Raw genomic sequence first — 24604 nt, forward strand, 5'->3', positions numbered from 1 at the left:
ACCTATTTTCATGCAGTGTACATATAAATTTTCCCTTTAACAATTATCATTCTTTCCAACATTACATATATTGTTCAATTCCTGCCTTCTCTTAAACCTCATTCCTCCTCCTGAACATTATTCTGCATGCATTGTTCCCACAATTTCCATTAACTTCCATGCTATTTGCTTTTTCCATTTTCTAAAGATCCCATCTCCAATTCTTTATTAGACGAATAAGACGTCACTAGACGAAGCTGTCAGCTACTTTAACCACAAATTCTTAACAATACTAGATACCCACGCACCCAAAAGATCTATCAGGATAAAGTTCAAATCTGCTCCCTGGCTCTCAAAAGACACAAAACAAAAAATACTAATAAGAAACAAATCCTGGGCTAAATGGAGAGCAACTAGAGATGTCTCAGAACACCTGAACTTTAGACAACTACGTAATACTACTAAAAAAGCCATACTCTCTGACAAAAAAGCCTATTACAGTAAACTTCAACAGTCTCACACTAAGAATCCACAAAAATTTTGGACTGCCATTAATAACCTTCTTCAACCTGGCCATTCTAGTACCCCTCCACCCCTACAGTCAGAAAATAAAACCAATCTAGAAATTGCCAATGCCTTCAATACCTATTTTACGGAGACCATTCAAACCCTGGCCAGCCAACTAACCTCTGCAAACACTAACCTACCTAATGCCCAACATGACAATCTTCCTATTTTCCAGATAAAACCCATCTCAATCTCCTTTATCCAGAAACTAATCCACAAGCTAAAACCCTGTACACCCTCTGATGACAACCTACCAGCTGAATACCTTCAACTTGCAGCCAGAGCAATTGCTCATCCTATATCTATTCTTATTAACCGTACCATTTCTGAAAGCACTATCCCCAATCTTTGGAAAATCTCCCACATCATTCCCTTACATAAAGGAGGCAACTCTAATGAGTATTCCAACTATAGGCCCATAGCACTACTCTCACCTTTAGCTAAGATCATGGAGAAATGTATCCATCATCAGCTAATAGACTACCTAACCAAAAATAACATCCTGGCCAGCTGCCAACATGGCTTTAGACCCTTTCACAGCACCACCACTGCCCTACTATCTTTCACCAATACTATTAACACCAACCGTAACAATAACTACCTCTCATCTGCACTCTTCATTGACCTGTCAAAGCCTTTGACATGGTCAATCACTCCCTACTTATTAATACCCTACAATCCCTCTCTCTGGATACAAATTCTATCCTTTGGTTCAAGTCTTACCTCAGCAACCGAAAACAAGCTGTTTTGTGGCAAAATCACTTGTCTTCATATCTCCCTGTTTTACTAGGAGTCCCTCAAGGCTCTATTCTAGGACCCCTTCTCTTCTCTCTTTTCATAAATGATCTTCATGTAGCTATTCCTCAATCCACCTGCATACAGTATGCTGATGATTCTACTATCATCTGTTCTGCAAAATCTCTCCCTGAACTTCAATCTCTAAGCCAAACTGTCTTCTCCATAGTAAAAACATGGTTCCAAAACCAGTGCCTACTCTTGAATGCCAAAAAAACCAAATTACTTCTGATTACTCCTAACAACAAGACCCCTCCAATACACTTCTCCATCCTAGCTAGTAATGGAACCCTTATATCACCTGAGCTGACCTGTAAGTTATTAGGAGTTACAATAGACAATAAAACTCACTTTTGACAATCATATTAATAACACCATTAAGTCCGTTAACAGAAAATTAGGCTCCTTGTATAGGATAAGACCCTTCCTTACCCCTAAAGCAAGAACTACAGTTGCCCATTCTCATTTACTCTCTACCCTCCTCTATGCTTCTCCCATTTATACTAATTTAAAACAAAACAATCTCAACAAACTCACCAAAGCCTACAACAGTATTGCGAGGTTTGTAACTGGTAAGCCCTATAGAACCCATCACTGCATTAATCTACATCAGCTAGACTGGCTTGAACTGCAAAATGCTCTGCTACTCTCTCAACTAACAACTGCTCATAAAATCTTCTACCTACCTAACAACACACCTACATTAAACAATCTTATAACACCCTATAATAATCTTCATTCCCTACGCTCCTCTAATAAACTCCTATCTTATATACCCAAATCTAACAACTTGGCTGGTGACTCCTTGTTCTCCATCACCACTGGTAAGCAATGGAATATGCTGCCACCCAACCTAACCTCAATTTCCTCCTTTCCCCTCTTCAAACATAATCTTAAAAATCACCTAAAAACCTACTGGTTATGCCCTTGCTGCAACCCTGACTAATACTCTACTCTTAGCTTGTAACCTCACTTCTCACTCTTTCTTTAAATTACTACTCTGGCAACAAATGTTATGTAAATGTTATGTACCATAATTTGTTAATCCTGATGGTTTACTGTACAATGTTATGTTAATTCCTTCCTAAGGTACGTGGCATTGCCTCTTATTGCTTTGTATTTTCTATATTATTATTAAGTATGTGGAGCTTTTCTCCCCGGGCCTCTACTGAAAATGGAAATATCTCCAGCTAGATTAGCCCGGTCAACAAATGTAAAATAAATAAATAAAATAAATTCTCTCCTCTACCATATTCAGTACTAAAACTGCAGTTAGTTCAGATTTTGATTTCAATTTTGTAGTAATTGCGTTTTGGCAGCCAACAAAATTCAAAGCAGTAAGGCCTTAGCATTGTCTAGACAATTCAGATCTTATCGCAAATCTCAAAAGAATAATTTTCTTAGTTACAATTTGCGCTCCCAAAATTTCTAACAAAGCACTCTATAGGGAATTTTTAAAATATACAAACTCATTACACCCCCCCCCCCAAAAAAAAAAAAAAACATGCAATCCATTACCTCTTTCTTTCCCATCCCTCTTACAGCATTTGCTACCTACCTGTGGGAAAATTCTCTGAAGTCTACTTGGAGTATAAAAAGACACATGCAAATACTTCTAAGCAAAAACTCTAAACCTTCGTGGACTTTGTTGCATACTTGGGAGCCACGGAGATGACATTCCATTCTTCCTTTGTAAAATTCCCTTCTAGTCACGCTTCCCAATATTTTCTAACCTCCTCTGATAGATTTTTATAGTTAGCATGAAATATGTTATCGCTTTTTTTTTTTTTTTTTTTTTTTTTAACAAAAGCTTCTACTGTAGACACAAATAAAACTCGACCATAGTCTTTCACATAAGCACTACCCTATCCCTTTTTATCTGCCTATACCATGTTATAAAATCCATTGGAAGGAAGGCAGTCTCTGTTCTGCAATCCAATCTTCTGCTTGGTCTCATCCCACTACAGTACCTTTCCCTCTCTAGATATTGGCTCCAAAAACCTTGGTTCCTTTCCTTATTTTCTCCAGTACATTCCAGACCCCTCTTGCCTATTTTCTATACACCTACTTGCAGTCATCTCTATTTATAAAACCATTATTTTCTCCATTCCTGTGTTCGGGGGGGGGGGGCATGTTTAGTCTTTTGCTTTGTTTTCAGAGAAGGCCTAAGGAGGGCCTGGATTCTGTTTGCTCTGAAGGAGTGAAAGAGCCTGTCTGGATGGCTGTAACAAGCTGAGGTTCCCCCTCATCCGTAGTGGCCGTCTGCGAGACCTTCATGGACATGCTTTCCACCCTAGGTTCTGCGACCTCCCAAACAGTACCTGCTATACCTATTTTGGCAGATTCCAAATGTTTCTCTAGGTGAACATTGTCCACAGGAGGGACATCTGGTGGAGGAGGTACAACAGCAGGTTCAGGCCTAGAGACTTTGGACTTCTTTTTAGGTGGTTCTACAGTCTGACTGGATGGCCCTTCCACCGCTAGTGCAAGGCGTTTAAGATGCTGGTTTTCTAAGTAAATGTTAAGGGCGCGCAGACGACTGTGGATTGTCTTAGGTACAAAAGCCTGACAGATCACACAAGTCTGATGGTCATGAATAGGCCCTAAGCAGAAAAGGCAGAGCTTGTAGGCGTCCTTATGGGGGATCTGAAGTCCGCACCTGCACTTTCCTTTCCTGGATGACATGAACCTAAACAGGCATGCACTGACCCAAAAGAATCAGAAAAACGGTCCCAATGGGCTATTTATCTTTTAAATTCGAAGATCCAATGGCAGGGACTGCAGGAAGAGCTGACGTTTGATTCGTGGCAGAGAAGTTCTGAAGAAGGGTACATGCAGATATCACTTTTATGACCCAAGCACCCTCGGCCAGCATCAGACATCCCATGTACCCAGCTGTGACTAGAAGCTTTTGTATACTGGCTGGACGTTTGGGTAGCTAACAGAGGATAACCGAAGGGTTTTGAATCCTGCAACATGACAACAGAAGGACATTTATTGTTCCCTGCATTATACCTACTGCTTGCAATGATAGATTCTGTGACTAAAACCTGGATATAGGGAGTACTGAAAATATAAAGTTGAAAGTCAGCAAATACTGAGAACGATTCACCTCTGTCCAGAAACTTAAAAATTTATACCAGTAAGTAGTTAAATCTTGATCTGATTTTGAATATTAAAAAAATGTTACCTTTCCACATGCGTATTGTCACACCTCTACAAACATCCAGTAAAAGCACTCTTCCAAAATCATCTGTTACAGCTGCTAGTGTATTACATGGAGACAGGCATATGTTTTCCCCATGTCTCCGAGAGTCTGGTAGCCCAAACCTGATAAAGAAAAAAAAGGGAAAACTAGCTTGATTTCCTTCCATAACACCACACAGATGGAAAAATGACAAATACTTAAAGCAAATAGAAAAACACTCAATCACTAACAGAAGGCTAACCAAAAACTACATATTTGCAACACAGTTGCAACTATAGTGTGCTCTCGCAAAAAAAGTTTCAAGTTGGAAAGCTACATGTCAAACCTTTAAAGTGGAAAGCCACATGTCATGGGGACTAGGAAATGAAGAAAAACTTGCATCTTAAAGTAACAGAGGAGTTTGTATAAAAGGTTTTTGTAAACTTCATTCAAAATATTCAGTACATCTACAGTCAACCAATTTATTCAAAACTGATTATATACAGTGCAAAAATGGGAAAAAGGGGTTGCTGATGGATGGAGTTTTCCAACTAGTCTTAAACTGAGTAGATATAGCAATGTGTGTTCAGAATGCAGGACATCACTAAATTCCCATGCAACAATAATTTGTAATCAAGTGCATGGCTTCAGGATATCCTACTTTGTAGTTTAAGATGACCCATATTTAAAAAGAGTTTTTTTAACTGCATCTTTTTCTGGTCCCTCTATGAAGCTCTGGTCATTCACTGACCTAATGGAGTACTCCTAATCCCCATGATCTCAAGGTCTGGCTTAACCTCCTCAATAGAGGTTGCTTCTTGAGAGATGTCACCCCAAGAATTCGGACCTATCTCCAAGTCAATGGACTACAGAAAGGCTCCAGTTGTGTTTGATGTCATCCTCAGCATCTGCCTGAAGTTATTTTTTTCACTACCTACATTCTCTAACCTCTGGTGGCTGGTAAAGCATTTCTGCAGTAGGTCTTGCAATACTTGAGCATATGTATGTGCTCGCACATATAAATGGCTCGGCTAGAGTGGATGTGCACTGCTTGTCAGAAAAGTCCCATTCCTCACAATTTCCACATTTCAGTGATAAACAAATGATACAGTGCTTACCCATTCAAAATGCTGTACTTGAATACCAGCACTTTCAGACCCTCATCAGCCTTGTAATGGGTGAGCTGATGTCTTCCATTCACTCCTATCCAACTTAATCTGACTGAAGCACAGCAAGCCGCTATCTCACCATGCTACAAAATACACTGAGTGACCTTTCAAACCTCTTGGATCAGAGGCATAGGTTTGAAAGGTCACTCAGTGGAAGTTCTAGCTTGGCTGGAGTTTTCATTTAGTTTTTATTGAGTGTTTTTTCTGTGTGACCTTCTCACTCATTGTTTTAGTTTGCTAGTTGGGATATTGTATAGTCACCCTAATAGTAATGGACATCAGCTGGACATAACAGCCCTGTGTTTCTAATGGTTAGTCAAACACTCTGCTTGCACTGTGCTGATGAGGCATTTTTAAGAAAGGAAAAAAAAAAACTACTACATTTTGCTGGGTCAGAACATCCAGCATCATCCAGCCTATTATCCTTTAACATAATCTACACTATACAGAATCTCTCTCCTTCCTTTCTCTACTCTTTTTGCAGCCTTTTAATCATCACCATCACCCCCCTCACTTTTGCCATTCCTGTATTCCCACTACATTATATATACCCTTCTATCATACCTTCTCTAGCACCTCCTTCCTGAACTCTTGTATTATCACTATCTGCTCCTTCTATATTTTCATAAGTTATGAGTAGGCATCTGGCCAGTTAAGCCTTTTGAAGTTTGGCCACTGCAGTCCCACTTTTTTTGCTTCGTTTGAAATGATCTACCACCTCTCCCATGTTACACATTCACCATTTTTAACCCCTTTTCCTTCCCTCTTTTCACTATGCTGTTCATTCTTCTGAACTAGGTAAGGTCAGCTCCTGCACAAATGCAAATATGCTTGATTTCCACTGGTCAGTGAGGATCAGACAGCAGAAATTTCTGAAATGACATGTCAAGCTTCTATCCACTTCCTTTATGATTAGTACTATTCTAGCATCCTCTCCCCTTTCATGTGCATATTCCACCTTGTCCTCTATATACTCACTAACGCCATTACTCAGAATCATGTTAACAGTTCGATATTGCTTTCTCAGACAGAAGTCCTGAAAATGTTTCATCGAAAGCACTCTTGGTGAAACTTGGACAAAATGTTTTTTGGGGGAGCAGGACCCCCTGCTCCCACACCACCAAACTTAAATACACCCACTCCACTATCAGTAAAAAATTTACACTGACAGCAGTGTGCTAAACTGCTGTTGATTTATTGACAAGCTCCCCCCCTCTGCTCCTCAGTGGTACCCATCCCATTTCTAAACTCTTTCTTTTCCTTTTCTTTAAACTCATTCTTAACAGCTCATTGCTTTAAACGAAAAATCATTATGAAACTGCCCTTTAAGAAAACTCATCCGTAGCTCCTGAGCAATCCTATACACTCTACCTCATGCAAGTATTCATTGTAAAATCCAAACGTTTAACCAAGTAATTTCTAAAATGCTGCTGTATACAGTATTTTATTTTCAGTTTCTAATCTATTCTTATTAGTACACTGCATTCCCCACATTAGTTTGCCTTTCTACCACCTGATCATCACGATGTATGCATTTTTCTTAACATCTTATCACAAAAGTCTGATCATTTTTTTTTTCAAGATCCTCTTTCACTACTTTCACACACAATTTCCCCGTCATCTTTTAGTCACACTATAATGTATTATTCAGTCACTGTTCTGTCACATCTTTCCTCCATATGTTACCATCTAAAAACATTTCAGCATCTCTTGAAGTAGCTGAATTCACTACATTATATTTCTGCAACAGTTAAAGTCAAATGAGACTGATAAAGCTAAAATTACTTTGCATAAGTTATAGTCAACGTTTTCATGCGTCCCCAGGAATTTAGCTTCAGCTCTTAGGTTCTTGTATTTTCACATATGACACCGTGAGTTCCTTTTTCTCTGTATGCTCCCCTTGCCTGTTTTGCCCCATCTTATTTGCTTATGGTTGGGCCTTTCTGCAATCAATGCACTGCCCTTCTCAATCCATCTTAACCCTATTCTTTACCATACCATTCTATCAATCAGCCCCTTATTATTTTGACACATTTGACTAACAAGCTAGGGTGTATTTTTTGAGTGCATCTTTTCTGTCATACTCCAAACACTCCTGTCATATCTTCCCCTGCACTTTTGTATTCTAAGTATGTGTTCTCTCTCTGGCATCCATATAGTGTCTCCTTCCCCCTTTGCTTCTCTCTTTGCAAACCAAAGGAAAGCAGGCAAACATTCACTCTCCCCAGTCCCCATCATCCCTCTTGTTTAACAGTCAAACTCAGTTTGCCAGCATTGCAGACAGGAACTAAAAAGTTTTTTTTATCTTGCACCTCTTTTCTCTTCTGCAACTCATTACCCTGTCCTGGTCAGTGACTCTATATATGCCTTTTCCATGCTATCCATTCTCCTTCCTTTATATACCCCTTTTAAAATGAACCTCTTGTTTTTCTGTTCTTCCCTTAGCGATTATTTTTTTTTTCCCTCTACTAATGGCTTGTTATGAATTTTCAGCATACCGTATATTTTTCAGTGAATGTATATATACTGTAATTTATCACAGGGAGTCTTTTCCGATTCTCTGTATAAACTTACTGGGTTCTTTATGTGCTTCCACAGTCTCCCAATGTTCCTCTTCAAGCATGTAACATAGAACTGCATATAAACTTTAGTCAGCGATCTAGAGTCCATCTGAACAGAAATCTAAGGCATCCACTGTATTCAACTGAAAAATAAGTATATTTTATACCTGCAATGACTTTATGAACTGTATTTAACTAAATTGCTACTTAATTTCTGCTGTTTTCTGCTGTTGAGACTGTTATTCTGCACTATGAATTTTGTAATACCTCTGTCTTATTTAGCATAGGCTAGATTCAGACCTGCTGAATCTAGACTGATATCACTTGAGCACTAAAACCAGCCATTTTACATTAAGATGGCCCTCCTGCACCCTTGCGGCAGAAGTGTGTAGCCCAGGGCCCACCTGAGTTGGGGAATGCTGGAAAAAGGCACAGTTTTAGGTTTTTCTACTGGTTAGTTTGTGTTAAAACTGTGTAATTTCACCTGTATTTAAGCTTGGCGTTTGCTCGTAGGTGCACACCATTCAATAGGGTTTAACATTGTGTTGTATAGAGGCTAATATCAGACAATTTCCTTAGATATATGCCAGTGAAACCTCCCAAACTACCATGCTGCAGTGCGAGCAGCTCAGTTGCACACAGAGAAGTGTTGTCGCAGTTTTTTTTTTTAACCCTAGCCTACTACAGAATAGACCCCTTGGTTAATCCCAGAGCATAACCTGGTCTAACTAGCCCTCTCCCCATTAGTAATTAAGGTATAATCCTTCCACAATGGATGGTCAGTATCGCACCATTTCTCCAGCCAGCCTGACTGACATGGGCTTCCTAAGACAGTGTAGAAACTGCCTCTTGTTTACTGACAACTTATTCCTAAAACAAATACAGTATGTGAGATATGTATATACGCTATGAATTTGGAATCAATTCTCTCATGTAAAAACAAGCCAAACATCAAACAGGTTGTCAGCACACAGACTTCACCTCATGCACATAAGCTCACAACACAAACCCACATATGCAGAGGTACTCACTAGAAGCCTACCAAAAGATCAGAGACCTCACAAGTGCAAACCTATTGCACACACTGCAATCCACTACGCATAATAACACACACACACACACACACACACACACACACACACACACACACACACACACACACACACACACACACACACCAGTGTCTCAACTAATACGCCCCTAAGGCAAAACACCTCAAAACCAAATGTCCTGGTCATAAGTGACTCCACAGTAAGACACACAGCTGTCCACTCAGCAGGCTGAAGAAGGTCACAGTTAGCTGCCTGTCAGGTGCCAGGATCCATCAAATCACACACGCACTCAAACCTCTCTAGAGCATGAATGAACTCTCTGTGTGTCTTAGGCAGGTATTTCCCTATCCCTAAGCAGCATTCTACCCTCACCCAGAATGATGTCTCAATACAAACAAAAAATGACTGACTTCAACAACTGGCTTAGTTTCTGGTATCAATCCAGGGGAATCCAGTATCTGTCAGCCTAGGAAGACATGGTCAACAGACCACATTGCCACGGATGGTCTTCATCTGCTGCCTCTTGGCTTTCAGATACTGGCAAAGGTACTTGCCTCCCCCACAGCAACGTCACAACAACATTTCTGATGTAAAAAAATCCACTGGAGACAAACTCAATGCCATGCTGCTTAATGCTAGAAGTCTAAACAGGAAACTGCACTCTCTGGAAGCACTTCTCTCCTTAGAAGATGCTAATGTCTGCGCAGTCACACAGACATGGTTCAAGGCTGCAGACAGCACTCCAGCTGTGCAAGGCTACAAAGCCTTCTACATGTTTAGACCTCAAAATGAGCATGAAAGAACCAAAGGCAGTGGTGTATTCAATTCATTAAGGGCAAATACACCTCAAGACTCTTTTGAACTTCTCCAGTCCAACTAACTGTAGGTAAACCCCCCTTCCACATCAACATTAGCTGCATGTCCCCCACCATGAACCAAGAGAAACACACTGCCTACCTGGACTTACTACAACTACAGTCCTTCGCTATACAGCCAAACACCTTGGTCATAGGTGATTTCAACTATCCTTCCATTGATTGCGAGACATATACGAGCACAAACATGTTCACCCTGAGGTTCCTGGACTTTGTCAATACAAATGCTCTGGAGCAGATCGCTTGTACCCCCACAAGGGGCTAAAATGCCCTAGACTTAGCATGTACAAATATGGGGGTGGGGTGGGGTCTCTGCACTACTCCCTGTGTGTTGCCCTCTCTGGTAAGATCTGATCATACATCAGTCTTGTTTGAAGCAACAATAGGACCTCCCCCCCCCGGGGCTAAAATAATGAAAAATTTCTGCAAAGCAAACTACAGCCTACTAAGTGACTATATAGATAGTTTCAAACACCCTACTAACACAGCAAACAAAGACTCCTATATGCAGAGGTGTACACAAATGCTTTGTATAAACTCGGCTGTACCTGAATGGATCAAAACCAGGTCCTCACGAAAAAACAAGTCACCCTGGTGGACCTCATTTATAAATAGGTTATACAGCAAGAGGAAAGAAAGAATACATACATACATACAAAAGTTTCAAGCACGTGCATCAATGCCCTTCTAGCTTGCCAATATACCAAAACACTTGTTCTCATAATAAATGTCCAGGCTGTTCTTAAAAATATCTAAACTAGTATTTGTTTAATGTAATTTGGTAGTCTGTTCCAAGCATCAGATCTCTAAGAACAAGAGGGAACTGACTCAGTAGAGGAAGAGCACCTTCCACAGCTTAAACAAGCAAATAAGATATCTTGTAAAGTCCTCTAAAGCTAATTACGAAGCTAAATTAGAATCCCTAGCTGAGGATAGTCATAAGCCATTCTTTAGTTACGTATGAAATCTAAAAGGGAAGGCACTAATTGGAAGATACCATTCATACTGAACCTGAGAAAATTGTGAACTTGCTAGCTGACAAATTTAGTGCAACCTTCACCCCCTGTCATACCTAAAAACCTTCACCCCGTCATACCTAAAAATATACCAGCCACCAGTTCTTTACCTAGTATCTCAAAAGAGCAGGTCCTAACTGCACTCTCCAAGGCCAAAAACATGGCCTCTAAGGAACCAGATAACATCCCATGCTGCTTACTACACACCCTAAAACAGGACCTTGCAGAACCACTTGACATTTTCTTTAACCACAGTCTAAACCCTGGCTTTGTTCAGGCAAAGTGGAAAACAGTAATCCCCTTACACAAAGGGGGTCCATCAACCAACCCTGGGAACTACAGACCCATAAGCCTAACCAGCCTTATCTGCAAGGCCATGGAAAGAACATCATAGACCTTATTAACAAAGACATAGTTGACCTTAAAACTCTCTATCCAATCCAATTCGGCTTCATTAAGGATAGATCATGTTTATTAAACCTGATGGACTTCTTCAAGAAAGTCACCAAAGCCCTGGATGAAGAGAAAAGGTACAGTTGTGTGTACACTTACCATAAGATGCAGGTGCTCAAGTGTATTCAGTGTTGCAGCCCTGACTTGTGGGATTTCCTGCCACGAAAGCTCTTGGCCAGCCCAACTACCAGAGTAAAAATCTCCCTCCTCCTTTGGTTGGTGGACGTCCTGACAGATGTCAATATGCTTGGGCATATAGGGGAGCCAGCCAAAGTCATATCATTAGTTTTTTCTTTCCCCTTAGAAAGTAGGAGCCCCCAGGATGGACAGTAAAAGCAAGGATCTAAGGCAGAGAACCTAAGCAAGAAAAAGGGGCAAAAAATAGGGGTTGTCCAAGGCTTGGGAAGAAGTTAGAAGCAGGCAACCACTGCAGGCCAAGGGGGAAGGAGGGAGGGCAAGAAGCCTGCAATGGTGTTTACACTCAGACATCTACATTTATAGTACGTGTATACAATTGTACTTTGTTCTTCGTGTTTCACTGTTGCAGTCTTGACTTGTGGGATGATTCCCAAAGCTGAAATGAGTGTGGAAGGAAGATTAGGGAGAGGAAAGGATGGCAGTGGTGAATCCTTCTCTGGGTCTGGAAAAAGCTGATAAGTGGTAGTGTTTGGAAAAGGTATGCACAGATAAGCTAATCGAAGGAAGGACACTGAGCAAACTCGGAACTATAATGTATAACATTAATTATCCTGTTTTTGCTTATTTTGTTATTTCTTTGTTATTTATAGTACTTTGTGTACTGTGTATTTTTCTAGCTAGTTTCACTGTGTGTGAGGTATTAACTGGAAATTGTCCACTTTTATTAAGCATCTGTTGGGTTGTTTGTTTCTGATAACTTGTTGCAGTTAAACTCTTTTTTTCTAGAGGCTCCTTTAGCTGTTTAAAACTTTCATTTAAAGGCTCACTGCTGCTTTTCAGCTGTGAGAAACATTTCTGCTTTTATAGTTGGTGGCTTTGCAGTTGCCCGCCCCTAGTGTAAATTTGATCTGGGACCCTCCTCCCAGTCTAGTGTCATTACCTCATTCTACCCAGTACAGTGAGAACATTTGAGAAGGCCAATCAGCTTAGTTTCTGCTACTCCTTTCTCTCTTTCCACTAAAAAAAAAATAAATAAAAACTTTTTCTAAGCTTGTTTCCTGACTTTCCTGTGGGTAGTCTAGCCTGGATATAGATTTGCTGTGTCCGGGACTATTTGTAGGCTTCTAGGCCCCCAAGCTTTTCTGTGTTGATGGGAAGTCTTCTAGCTTAATATTTTGTTTCTTAGAACTAGCCAGTTTTTTGTTTCAGCACTTGTTCAGAACTTATTGTAAGCACTAAATAAGCTACAAATTACTACAGCACTCAACTTTCCTCACTATCTAGAGAAAAACAGTTTCTAGTACTTAACAAATAAGCACCTATCCAGGCATGTCTAAGGGTCAGCCTCCGGTGTTTTCTTCTGTCTACCTGATGAATCTGGGCATCTTGGGGCAATGCAGTAATTGCCTCATGTACACAGACAACCCTCTCCTCCTACCACCAAACACTACAACTTGTGAGAGATGCACTTATATAGCCAAACTGGAAGCAAAGCTCTCTTCACCCAAGACCGGACTAGACAGTCAAGAGGAGAAGGTAAACGCTTGCACCACACCACACTCAGCACATAGTCCCTCAAAACCTACACCAACCAAAACACACACATAAAAACACAAAACACACACCTACATTCGCGGAGGCTCTCAGTAAAAACCTGCCCAAGCAACAGGGACCTCCAAAGCAGAAACACAAGCAACCTCCACCCCCCAACACAACCCAAATGACACATAGCCCACAAACTCAGTGTGCCACTCAACCACAGCCCATAAGGCATAACAACGTACCCAACACCCTAGTCATAGGTGACTCTATAGTCAGGCACACTGATGTTCCACTCACCAGGCTAAACAAGGAGAAAGTTACTGTCAGCTGCCTGTCGGGTGCCAGGATCCGCCACATAACGCATGCACTCAGGTCACTCCACAACAAGTAAAAATATGACATTGTCCATGTTGGTGTGAATGACCTGAGACATACCTCCTTGGACTACATGAAAAGGGACATGGAGGAGCTGTCCGATCTTGTAGCCCAGGCAGGTATGACCCTAGCCCTGAGTAGCATCCTGCCATCACCCAGAATGATACCACAGTACAAGGACAAAATGATTGACTTCAACAATTGGCTAAGCCTCTGGTGTCATTTGACTTCAACAATTGGCTAAGCCTCTGGTGTCATTCTAAGAAGATCCAGTATCTATCTGCCTGGGATGACATGTTCGACAAGCCACGATGCTTTGCCAGAGATGGCCTGCACCTGTCGCCCCTGGGATTCCGGATACTGGCTAAGGCTCTAGCCACCCCTATAGTGCCTTTTTTAGGCAAGGTTCAAATGACAAATTCACCACCCTAACAGGTACAGGCAAAAAGAATCTGAGGGTATTGCTACTCAATGCTAGAAGTCTAAACCTCAAAATGCACTCTCTTGAGGCACTCCTTAAAATGGAGAACATCGCCATCTGTGCAGTGACAGAGACCTGGTTCAAGGCTCCAGAGAGTACCCCTGCATTACCAGGCTATAATTCATACCACACCTTTTGGCCACCTAACCTGGACCGAAACACTAAAGGTGGAGGCGTGTCCATATTCATTAAGGATATCCACACCTCCAGGCTAGTTGCTCAGCATAATGCATCCGAGATTATCCAAGTGCAACTAACTCTGGGCAAGACCGCAATCCATATTGTAGATTGCTACATATCCCCCACCATGTCCCAGGATTCCCATTCCTCATTTCTTAATACACTGGAAAATATTAGGGTACAACCTAATACCCTAATGATGGGCGATTTCAACTACCCTACCATTAACTGGGAAAACTACTCATGTACCAACTCTTGTGCTCAACGTTTTCTGGAATTCATAAATTCCAATGCCATGGATCAACTTATCCACACCCCCACCAGGGGCAGCAATAACCTAGACCTGGTTATTACCAACATGGGCAACCGGTTCTCCACACCAGAGGTCAGTTCCTCATTGGTCAGATCCGACCATAAGCTAATCACCCTAGACATCCACATCCCTCCCCCACCCCCATTAGGGAAACCACAGTAAAAAATTTCTCCAAAGCCAACTTCACGCTTCTTAAGACAGAAGTAGCAAACTTCACGACACCCATGCTGATGGACAATAGAGGTATAACTGCTGAATCCTACACAAATGCACTTTATAAGCACTTACATGAGTGCATGGATCGTGCAATCCCTAACAGAACCAAGATGCTATCCTCCAAAAAAAGGAAGCCAATCTGGTGGTCCCCTGCCATAAACAAACTCTACAACAGAAGAAAGAAACTGTTGCAAAAAAGAGTAAAATCCCATGATTGGAGAAACTCCCTGGTCAGCTTCAGTAAGAAGCTGAGATCCCTCATAAAATCTTCCAAAGCTAGTTATGAAAACAAAATCGCCACTGACTCTTAAGACAACCACAAAGCATTCTGTAGCTATGTCAAGAATCTCAATGGCAACACTCAGATCTGCTCTGAGTTACAGCACAACAGCACTAAATATACAGAACCAACGGATATTGCCAACATCCTGGCAGATAGGTTCAATGCTAACTTTACCCCTCTGTCATCCCCTAAAGGGCCCATCTCTATACCAGAAGAATGAAAAGTTCCTGTAATCACTGCTGCAAAGGTAAAAAACACACTATCCAAAGCCAAGAACACAGCATCCATGGGACCTGACGACATCCCATGCTGTCTACATGAACTACAAAACGAACTAGCACCCCACCTAAGTACCATGTTCAATCATAGCCTCACCTCAGGCTATGTGCCCAATGAATGGCGCACAGTGACAGTTATCCCACTCCACAAAGGGGGAGCCACCACAGACCTCAGAAACTACCGCCCCATTAGCCTAACGAGCCTGGTCTGCAAGGCTATAGAGCGTATCATCATGGAACTTATAAACAATGACATTGGTAATCTCCAAACTCAGGACCCTACCCAGTTCGGGTTTGTAAAAGGCAGATCGTGTCTCCTAAACCTGATGGACTTCTTTGAAGCAGTCACCAAAGCCACAGATAAGGGTAAGGTGGTTCACACAGCCTATCTAGATTTCGCCAACGCTTTTGACACCATCTCCCCCTCTGGAATTATAGATAAACTCACTAAACTTGGTATAAATCCCTATGTCACAAGATGGGTTGCCAACACTGGATCACTGACAGAACCCACACTGTGAAAGTAGCAGACTCCAAATCCACCTTCAGACCAGTGACAAGTGGAGTACCACAGGGTTCAGTCCTGGGTCCTCTCCTGTTTGGTATCTACTTCTCTGAAGTACAGGCCAACACAGAAGGTCTTTGGCTAATGAAGTTCGCAGATGACTGCAAACTAGGAGCCATAATAAAAACTCCAAAAGATGTGGACATCCTACAAAAGGGCCTTGCTGAGACAGATGCCTGGTGTCAAAGCCATGGCCTCAAGCTCAATGACAAAAAGTGCATTTTCATTCCTTTTGGTAAAAACTCAGTACCCATGAACTACCACATAGGTGGTCGTCTACTTAACACCGAAAGTGTGATAAGAGACCTTGGGACACAGGTGGACAGTAGTCTCTCCTTTGATAATCACATTGCCGCAGTAGTCAGGAAATCCTTCTATGTGGCACACCTCATCACAAAAGGTTTCTCATCCAGGAAAAAAGAGGTCATTGTTCCCCTCTACTCGTCACTCATTAGACCCATTATAGAGTATGTACCTCACAAGACATCTACAACAACTGGAAAGGCCACAGAAATACCTCACAAAGAGGATTACTGGCCTCAAAGAGATGCCCTATGCAGACAGTCTCAAAAAATTGCAGCTTTACTCCGTTGCATATCGCCTACTCAGAGGCGATGTCTGCCTAACACACAAAGCTATGTCAAACCCAGAGTTTTTAGACATGCTCCACTTAAAGAAATCCCAATTCCTACGAGCTACACGCTCTAGGGACCTAAACCTCGTCACCACAATAAACAGAACATGCTGGAGGGATAGATTCCTGTCCCAGAGACTTCCCATACTCTGGAACAAACTACCTATCTATATCAAACAAAGCTCCTCATTAGCACTCTTCAAGAAAAATCTTGATGATTGGATGGGAGATAGGAAATTCTCCCCAGGGATCACTTCTGTAGCTATGCTCGACAGTGGCACAGGAAAATAATTTTCTTGGGTGGCGAAAGCCAGGGTATCTTTGGCTAGGCTTATATAGGCCCTAGGGCCAATAGTCTAGTATCTACCTATGAACCTATAACCAGGTAGCAACTTCCAGAATGTCCTTTGTAGGGATCTTTTTTCAGGAAGGCAGCAGAGGTAGCACCAGCCCTAGAAGAATGAGCCCTGACAGCCTCAGGTGGCTTTTTGCCATGATGGCTGTAACAAAAGGAGATACAGTGAGAGATCCCTGGGAAAGAATCTGTTTGAAAACTGGTTTCCCCTTCAGAACCAGTGGCAAAGGTCACACAGAGTTGGTGTGACTTCCTGAAAGATTTAGTTCTGTCAAGACAGTAGCAGAGCTGTCTATGCATATCTAAGGAATGAAGGATTCTTTCCCACTGGTTCTGAGGATTGGTTCAAGGATGTGTCAGTGACCACCTTGGGCAAAAATGATGGAGTAGTCCTGAGGGAGACTCTGTCTGGGATGAAGATGATAAACGGTTTCAGTGCCATGAAAGCCTGCAACTCAAGAGACCCTCCTAGCAAAGGTGATAGCCAGCAAAAAGGCAGTTTTGCAAGTTAGAATCTTTAAGTCAGCAGAAGCTGCCAGTTTGAAGGGAGGCAGAGTATTTTTTCCCAGAACAAAGCTGAGATCCCATGAAGGGGTGGGTTGCCTCCTAGGAGGACTGATGTGGATCACTCCTCTAATGAAATGTTTTAGGAGGAGGGGTATGAAAAGACAGGAGGAAGAGCCGGGATGTGGGCTGAAATGGCAGAGGCATAAATTCTGATGGAAGAATAGTATAGGCCTTTGTCAACCAGGCTAGCCAGGTAATCTAGAATGACAGAGATCTTGCCTAAAGTAGGACTGAGACCTTGCTGCTGGCACTAGATGGAGAATCTTCTCCACTTATCTAAGTATGACTTCCTAGAACTAGACCTTCTGGCCTCTAAGAATGTCTTGAACGTGTTTGCTTAGGGCAGGCTCAGTGCTGGATGCTGTGGGACTATCCAGGCTGAGAGTAACTGCAGGTTGGGATGCACAATCTTCCCCTTGTTCTGAGTCCAAAGGTCAACTTTCTGAGGTAACTGCCACAGATTTGCATTGGTTAAACTGAATGGCAAAGATACCAGTGCTGCCTGGGACACTTTGGGGCTATCAGGATTAACCCTGGGCCCTCCTTCCTTATTTATAGAAGGACCTGAGGAAGCAGAGGCAAGGAAGGGAATGCATAAATGAAAAGTTGGGTCCAAACGAAGGAGAAAGCAATTGTCTTCCAGGTTGAGAGCAGTTTGCTCCTGGAGCAGAATCCTTTTAGTTGAGCATTTTCCTTGGTGGAAAAAAGGTCTAGCTGTTGGATTCCCAATTTCTGGACTATGCTGAGAAACGTTTCTTGATTCAGATGCCATTCATGGAAATCCATCAAGTTCCTGCTGACGTGATCTGCTAGAGTATTTTGAACACCTGGAAGGTATTGTGCCAGGAGATGTAACCCCAGAAAGTGAGTGTTCTCTCAAACCTGCACAGCTAGGCAACATAGAGGGTAAGAGTGAGTACTCCTGCTTGTTTATATACAACGTGCCTGTGTTGACTAACAGGATCCCTGGTTTCCATTTTTATTGAAAGCTACCAGGCCTCTAACCTGAATTTCCCTTGGGACTGAAGGTGTTTGAAATGAGCTCCCAAGGCTGTTTCTGACCTTCTGTGGCGAGTGTTTGCTCTTAGGAAGTGAACCTGAAAGGAAGGCCCTGGTTCTGAGCACAAACCTGTGCCCACCATGCAAATTCTTCCTTGAGGAAAGGGATCAGCAAAAATTTAGTCACCAGGGTGGTGTGTGCTGGCACCACACATTTTTGAGGCACCACTGGAGTTTCCTCACGTGTAGCCTGGCCAGAGGAAACATCAGGATACAAGATGCCATGTAGCCCAGTACTCTGAGGAATACCCTGGCTGATAGGCATTGTCTCTGCATAATCTTTGTGAAGTACTAAGTCTGAAAGGAGACCTTGTCTAAGGGAAGAAAGGCCTTTTGCAGGAACAAATCCTGAACAGCCCTCAGGATAACTATCTTGGTGGAAAGTTCTGTAATGGATTTGCATAGCTTTATGGTGAAGCCCAGGGAGGTGAGGACATTCTGTGTACATGCCAGATCCCTAAGGAACTTTGACAGACTTGTGGCTTGTATTAGACAGTCATTCAGATGGGGTAGATTTGGACCTCACTTGTCCTGCAGAAGGTGATTACATGGGCTAAGTACTTTTGAAAACCCTGGGATCAGTAGACAAGCCAAAGGGCAGTGCAGAAAACTGAAAGCGACTCGTACCTGCGCTGAAGTGTAGAAAATTTCTATGTGATTCCTCTACTTGAGTGTGCAAGTAAGCATCTTTTAGATCCAGGGTGACCATTAAGGCCAAAGGAGCTATCATGGGCAAATGTCTTTGAAGAGATAACATTTTGAATTTTGGAACCAGGAAGGACCAATTTTCGGTGGACAGGTCTAGAATAGGGTGCCATGAACTTCTTTTTTCTGGGGACCAGAAAGAGCCTGGAGTAGAACCCATTTCCCTTCTGATGTTCTGGAACTGGTTCCTCTGAACCCTGTGAGCCCAAACTGAGGATCTGAGAAAGAGCCTCTGCTCTTTGGTTTTGTGGAATATCTGGATAGCCTGAGTACTTTACTGGCTCTCTGAAAGTGAGTTTGCAACCATGTGAAATAATGTTTAGAACCCATTTGTCTGAGGTGATGAGGGACCAGTTCTCTTTGAACAGAGATTGTCTTCCTCCATCTTGGGGGGGGGGGGGGTGCAAGGGAACTGGTAGGGATGAGTAATTGTTGCTCTCTGCTAGGGCCCTGTGGCCTAGAGCTACCTTGTCTGGAAGTATCATAGGACCATTGCCCGGGTCTTAGTGATTGCAGCTGCCTTTGAATCCTTTCTCTCTGGGGTTTTCTCAGCCTGTGTTTTGACTATGAGGGAAAGGACAGTACAGTTATGACACTTACCATAAATGTAGGTGTTCGAGTGTATTCACTGTTGCAGTCATTACATTTGGGTAATCTGCTGACAGGTTGCCCTCAGTCGGCCAGATTAACAAAGTCTTTGGTCCTGCGTCGGTTGCTGTCCCTTCTTCCATGACGTCAGGTCGTAAGGGGTATAAAACATGCAGCCGACGCCGTTACATCAGTTTTTCTTGCCACAGATGTCAGGTACCCCCCAAATGGGGTGCAAATAAAATTAAAAACACAAAAAATATACCTCCAACCAAAAGCAAACACACCAAAAGGGCTTTTAAGCATAGTAAAAGAAAGTAGAGGTATAGCCAGAGAAAAATAGGGGGCTGGAGGGAGGGTAACCAGGACTGCAACAGTGAATACACTCAAACATCTACATTTATGGTAAGTGTACACGACTGTACTATGTTCTTCGTGTTTCACTGTTGCAGTCATCACATTTGGGTAGATTCCCAAAACTATGGTTGGGAGGAGGAAATTATACAGCATTACGACCAGCTATAAGGCCCTGCAGGACAGCAGTGGCAAAGCCAGCTCTGGATTTAGAGAAAAGTGGTAAATGGTAATGTTTGGTGAAAGTATGAACCGAGTTCCAGGTAGCAGCTTCTAGAATGTCACTGGCAGGAACACCTCTGAGAAAGGCTGTTGAAGTAGATGCAGCCCTGGTGGAATGGGATCTGATCCCCTGGGGGATAGTTTTTCCATGGTGCTTATAGCAGAAACGAATACAATGGCTTATCCATTTGGAAATAATTTGCTTCGAAATAGCCTTTCCCTCTGCCCCTGCAGCAAATGCTACCAGCACTTGTTCAGATTTTCTTTGAGATTTTAGTCCTGTTTAAGTAAAATCTAAGTTGTCTGTGTACATCCAATGAATGCAGAATCCGCTCCCCCTTGTTCTGTGGATTGGGAAAGAAAGTTGGCAAATGAATGGTCTGATTAAGAGTCACACTGGATACCACCTTAGGCATGAAGGATGGGTTGGTCCTGAGAGATACCCTGTCCACATGAAAAATGATGAAAGGCTCCACTGCCATAAGAGCCTGTAATTCGGAAATCCTTCTAGCTAAAGTGACTGCTAAAAGGAAAGCTGTTTTCCAGGATAGAAATTTTAAATCTGCAGTAGCAGCTAGCTCGAAAGGAGGGAGAGGGAGTTTCTCCAATACAAAATTAAGATCCCAGGCAGGGGTTGGAGCTTTCCTGGATGGTCTTAAGTTTTTGGCCCCTCTGAGATACTGCTTTAGCAGAGGATGAGAGAAGAGGGGAGGTTCTGTGTTGTAATGAGCTGAAATGGCTGAGGCATGGATTTTTATGGAAGAAAAGGACATGCCCTTGTGAAGCATCTCAGTTAAGTATTGCAAAATCTGAAGAATGTTGGCACTGCTGTGCTTATCCCTTGAGATTGATTCCAGGCACAGATTCTTTTCCATTTGTCAGCATAAGATTTTCTAGTACTAGGTCTTCTCGGCTCCAAAATGACATCCATCACAGGTTTGCTGAGGGATGCTAAGGGTGAATTTAGGTGATTAGCCATGCTGCAAGACTCAAAGTTTCGAGCTGAGTGTGCAGAGTTTGATTGTTCTGCTGAGACAGTAAGGTGTCTGAGGCAGGTGCCACAGTTAAAGGTGTGACACACTTCGCAGGAGTGGATACCAGTGTTGGCAAGGCCAGTCTGGAGCAATCAAAATCATTTTTGATTTGTCCTGTTTGACTTTTAGTAGAACTTTGGAGAGCAGAGGCAGAGGGGGAAAGGCAGAGACTGATAGATTTTTCCAGCTGAAGGACAGAACATCCACTTTCCAGGCTTTTTTGTGATTTGTTCTTGTGCAAAATTTGTTCAAATGATAGTTCTGGGGTGAGGCAAAAAGATCAATGTCTGGGCTCCCCCATTTGCGTGTCAACATGTTGAAAATAACATCTGAGTAGGTAAACTTCATTTGTCAGCAACCTATGGGAATCTGATCCGAGCCGGCAGTTTTCAACAGCTTTAGATCCGAGCTCCAAGCTCCTCCCCTACCCATAATCCCCTGCCAACCCTGACTGACTTCAGATCAAGTTTGCCCAAAAGCAGATACTGCTTGAAGACTAATACTCTCAAGATAAAGTGGGTAACACCCATGGACCTGAGTATGAAAACATTCGTAAGTGAGGGGGCAGGAGGAAGGGACAGTTGCTGACAAATGAAGCTTACCTACTCAGATGGAACGTTATGGTGAGTACATAACGTTTTAATCTGAAGTAGTTAACTTCATTTGTGCAGCAACCTATGGGACAGAGTCCCCAGCTACCTGAACCTTGGGCGGCCTTCATGGAAGGATGTTTCGGAGCACTGCAGAGCCATAGGATGCTCTCCCTCTGGAGATAATGTCCAATTTATAGTGACTGATAAAGGTATGAGATGAGGCCCAAGTGGCTGCCGAACAAATATCATCCAAAGAGACTCTAGCTCTAAAAGCCGCAGAGGTAGACATAGACCGAGTAGAGTGGGCATGGACTCCCTGAGGTGCAGGCCTGCCAGAACTTTCATATGCTAAAAAGATACACAGCGAAATCCATCTAGACAGCGTGACTTTAGAGACAGATTTACCCAAGTTAAATTTGGCAAAGGAGACGAACAACTGGTCAGATTGCCTATGACCAGATGTCCTGTGGATGTAGAAGTGAAGTTGTCTATGCACGTCCAGTGAGTGTAATCTGTATTCCCCTTTGTTTTGGTAATTAGGGAAGAAGACTGGTAGGTTGATGGACTGGTTAATATTCGATTCAGAGGCAATCTTGGGAAGAAAAGAGGGACTGGTCCTGAGGTAAACTCTATCCTTGTGAAAAGTTAAATATGGGGGCTTTACACAGAGGGCTTGTAGTTCAGAGACCCTTCGAGCCGAGGTGATAGCGACAAGAAAGGCCATTTTCCATGGCAAGAATTTAAGATCTACTGAAGCTGCAGGCTCAAACGGGGGAGCTGTCAAGGCCTTAAGTACCAGCCTACATCCTTTACTGGAGGTCTGAGCAGAAAGGTGCCCTTCAAAAAAGTCTTACACAATTTCATGGTGATCAAAGGGCCCAGTTCATTTCCCACGTGATAATGAGAGATAGCTGCTAGATGTACCTTGACTGTGGAGGAGCTAGCCCCCTGATGAAACAGCCCTGACAGGAAGTCTAATACCGCGGGCAAAGCAGCTGTGAAAGGATCCAAATTTCGACGTTCCGCCCAAATGGAGAAACGTTTCCATTTGCTACTATAGATCTTTCTAGTAGAAGGCTTGTGCGTTGCTACTAGAATAGTTTTAACTGGGGAAGAGATACCGGGAGTCCTAGCTACAAGTGGAACTGGAGCAGCCAAGCTGTGAGCTTGAGATTGTCCAGATTTGGGACTGGGAGATCTAGGGGGTGGGATATTAAATCCGGACGGGGATCCAGAATCCAAGGAGGATTCACCAGATGAGACCAAAGGTAAGGGAACCAGGTTTGACGAGGCCAGAATGGGGCAATGAGGATTATCCTGCTCCCCAACCGGCTGGCTTTCTGTAGAAACTTCAGCATCAGAGGAAGAGGAGAGTAAGCATAAAGTAGACCGGGAGGCCAAGCATACACCAGAGCATCTCTCGGAGGTTCCCCGGAGGGGGAAATGAGAGAGAAGTAGTCGTAACATTTTGTGTTCGAGGGAGAAGCAAAGAGATCGCAACAGGGCTGACCCCATTCGGCGAAAATCCGATTCGCTATCTCGGGATTCAGAGACCACTCATGTGGTAACAGGATGGTGCGACTTAGTCTGTCCGCTAGGATGTTGGACCACCCCGGAATGTGCGTTGCTATAAGAAAGCGGTTGGTGGAGATCGCCCATTCCCACACCCTCATGGCCTCTCGACGCAGTGGGTAAGACCTGGTTCCCCCCTGTTTGTTGCTGTACCAGACAACAGACATATTGTCCAACTGAATCGCAATAGTTCCTACAGGAAGAAGGTCCTGAAGTGCTTGCAACGCTAACAGCACTGCCCTCATCTCTAGGACATTGATATGCAGAGAGGTCTCCGTGGGGTCCCACGTGCCTTGGACTGTCCTGCCCGAACAATGCCCCCCCACCCGAGGCGGGAGGCATCCGTGGTCACCGTGGCTAGGGGAGGGGCCATAGAAAAGGGGCGTCCTTCCTGGAGGTTCGGAGATTGGAGCCACCATAATAGGGCCCTCTTGCAAGCCCTGCTGAGGGGAATGGGATGGCTCAGAGGAAATCGAAGGAAGGACCACTGGACCTGGAGGGTCCATTGTAAGACCCTCATGTTCAAATACGCCATTGGCAAAAGGTTGATTGCCACCATCATTGAGCCTAGAGCCCTCATGACCAATTCCGCCGGAGGAGCTGGAGAATGTAGAATGGCCCGCACATGTAGCCTCAGGGTTCGCAGCCGGTCTGTGGTCAAGAAAGCTAGGAGCTTGTTTGTGTCTAATCTTGCCCCTATGAAGTCTATAGTCTGAGTCGGGGTAAGAGACTACTTCTCTATGTTGATAGTGATCCCCAGCCGGGGAACTAAACGAAGAAAGTATTTTCTGGCTGCACAGAGTAGATGCCTTGTCGGGGTGGTCAGGAGCCAGTCATCCAGGTATGGGTAGACCTGAATTCCCTGGAGCCTCAGGTGGGCCGCTATCACTGCTAAC

The 24604-nt window shown here is 43.2% G+C and overlaps 1 protein-coding gene across 1 annotated transcript in view; it reads right to left on the reverse strand.

Annotated features, from left to right (window-relative positions):
- The window catches only part of RAB3GAP2 (RAB3 GTPase activating non-catalytic protein subunit 2), a 2949955-nt gene that overhangs the window by 1426405 nt on the left and 1498946 nt on the right, over window positions 1-24604 (reverse strand). The window contains exon 13 of the mRNA XM_044061656.1: window positions 4532-4671. Coding sequence (XP_043917591.1) covers window positions 4532-4671 — 140 coding nt within the window. The remainder of the gene's footprint in view (window positions 1-4531; window positions 4672-24604) is intronic.

The sequence above is a fragment of the Protopterus annectens genome, chromosome 1.part0 (assembly GCF_019279795.1).
Source record: "Protopterus annectens isolate FY-2018-M chromosome 1.part0, PAN1.0, whole genome shotgun sequence".
Taxonomy (NCBI): Eukaryota; Metazoa; Chordata; order Ceratodontiformes; family Protopteridae; genus Protopterus; species Protopterus annectens.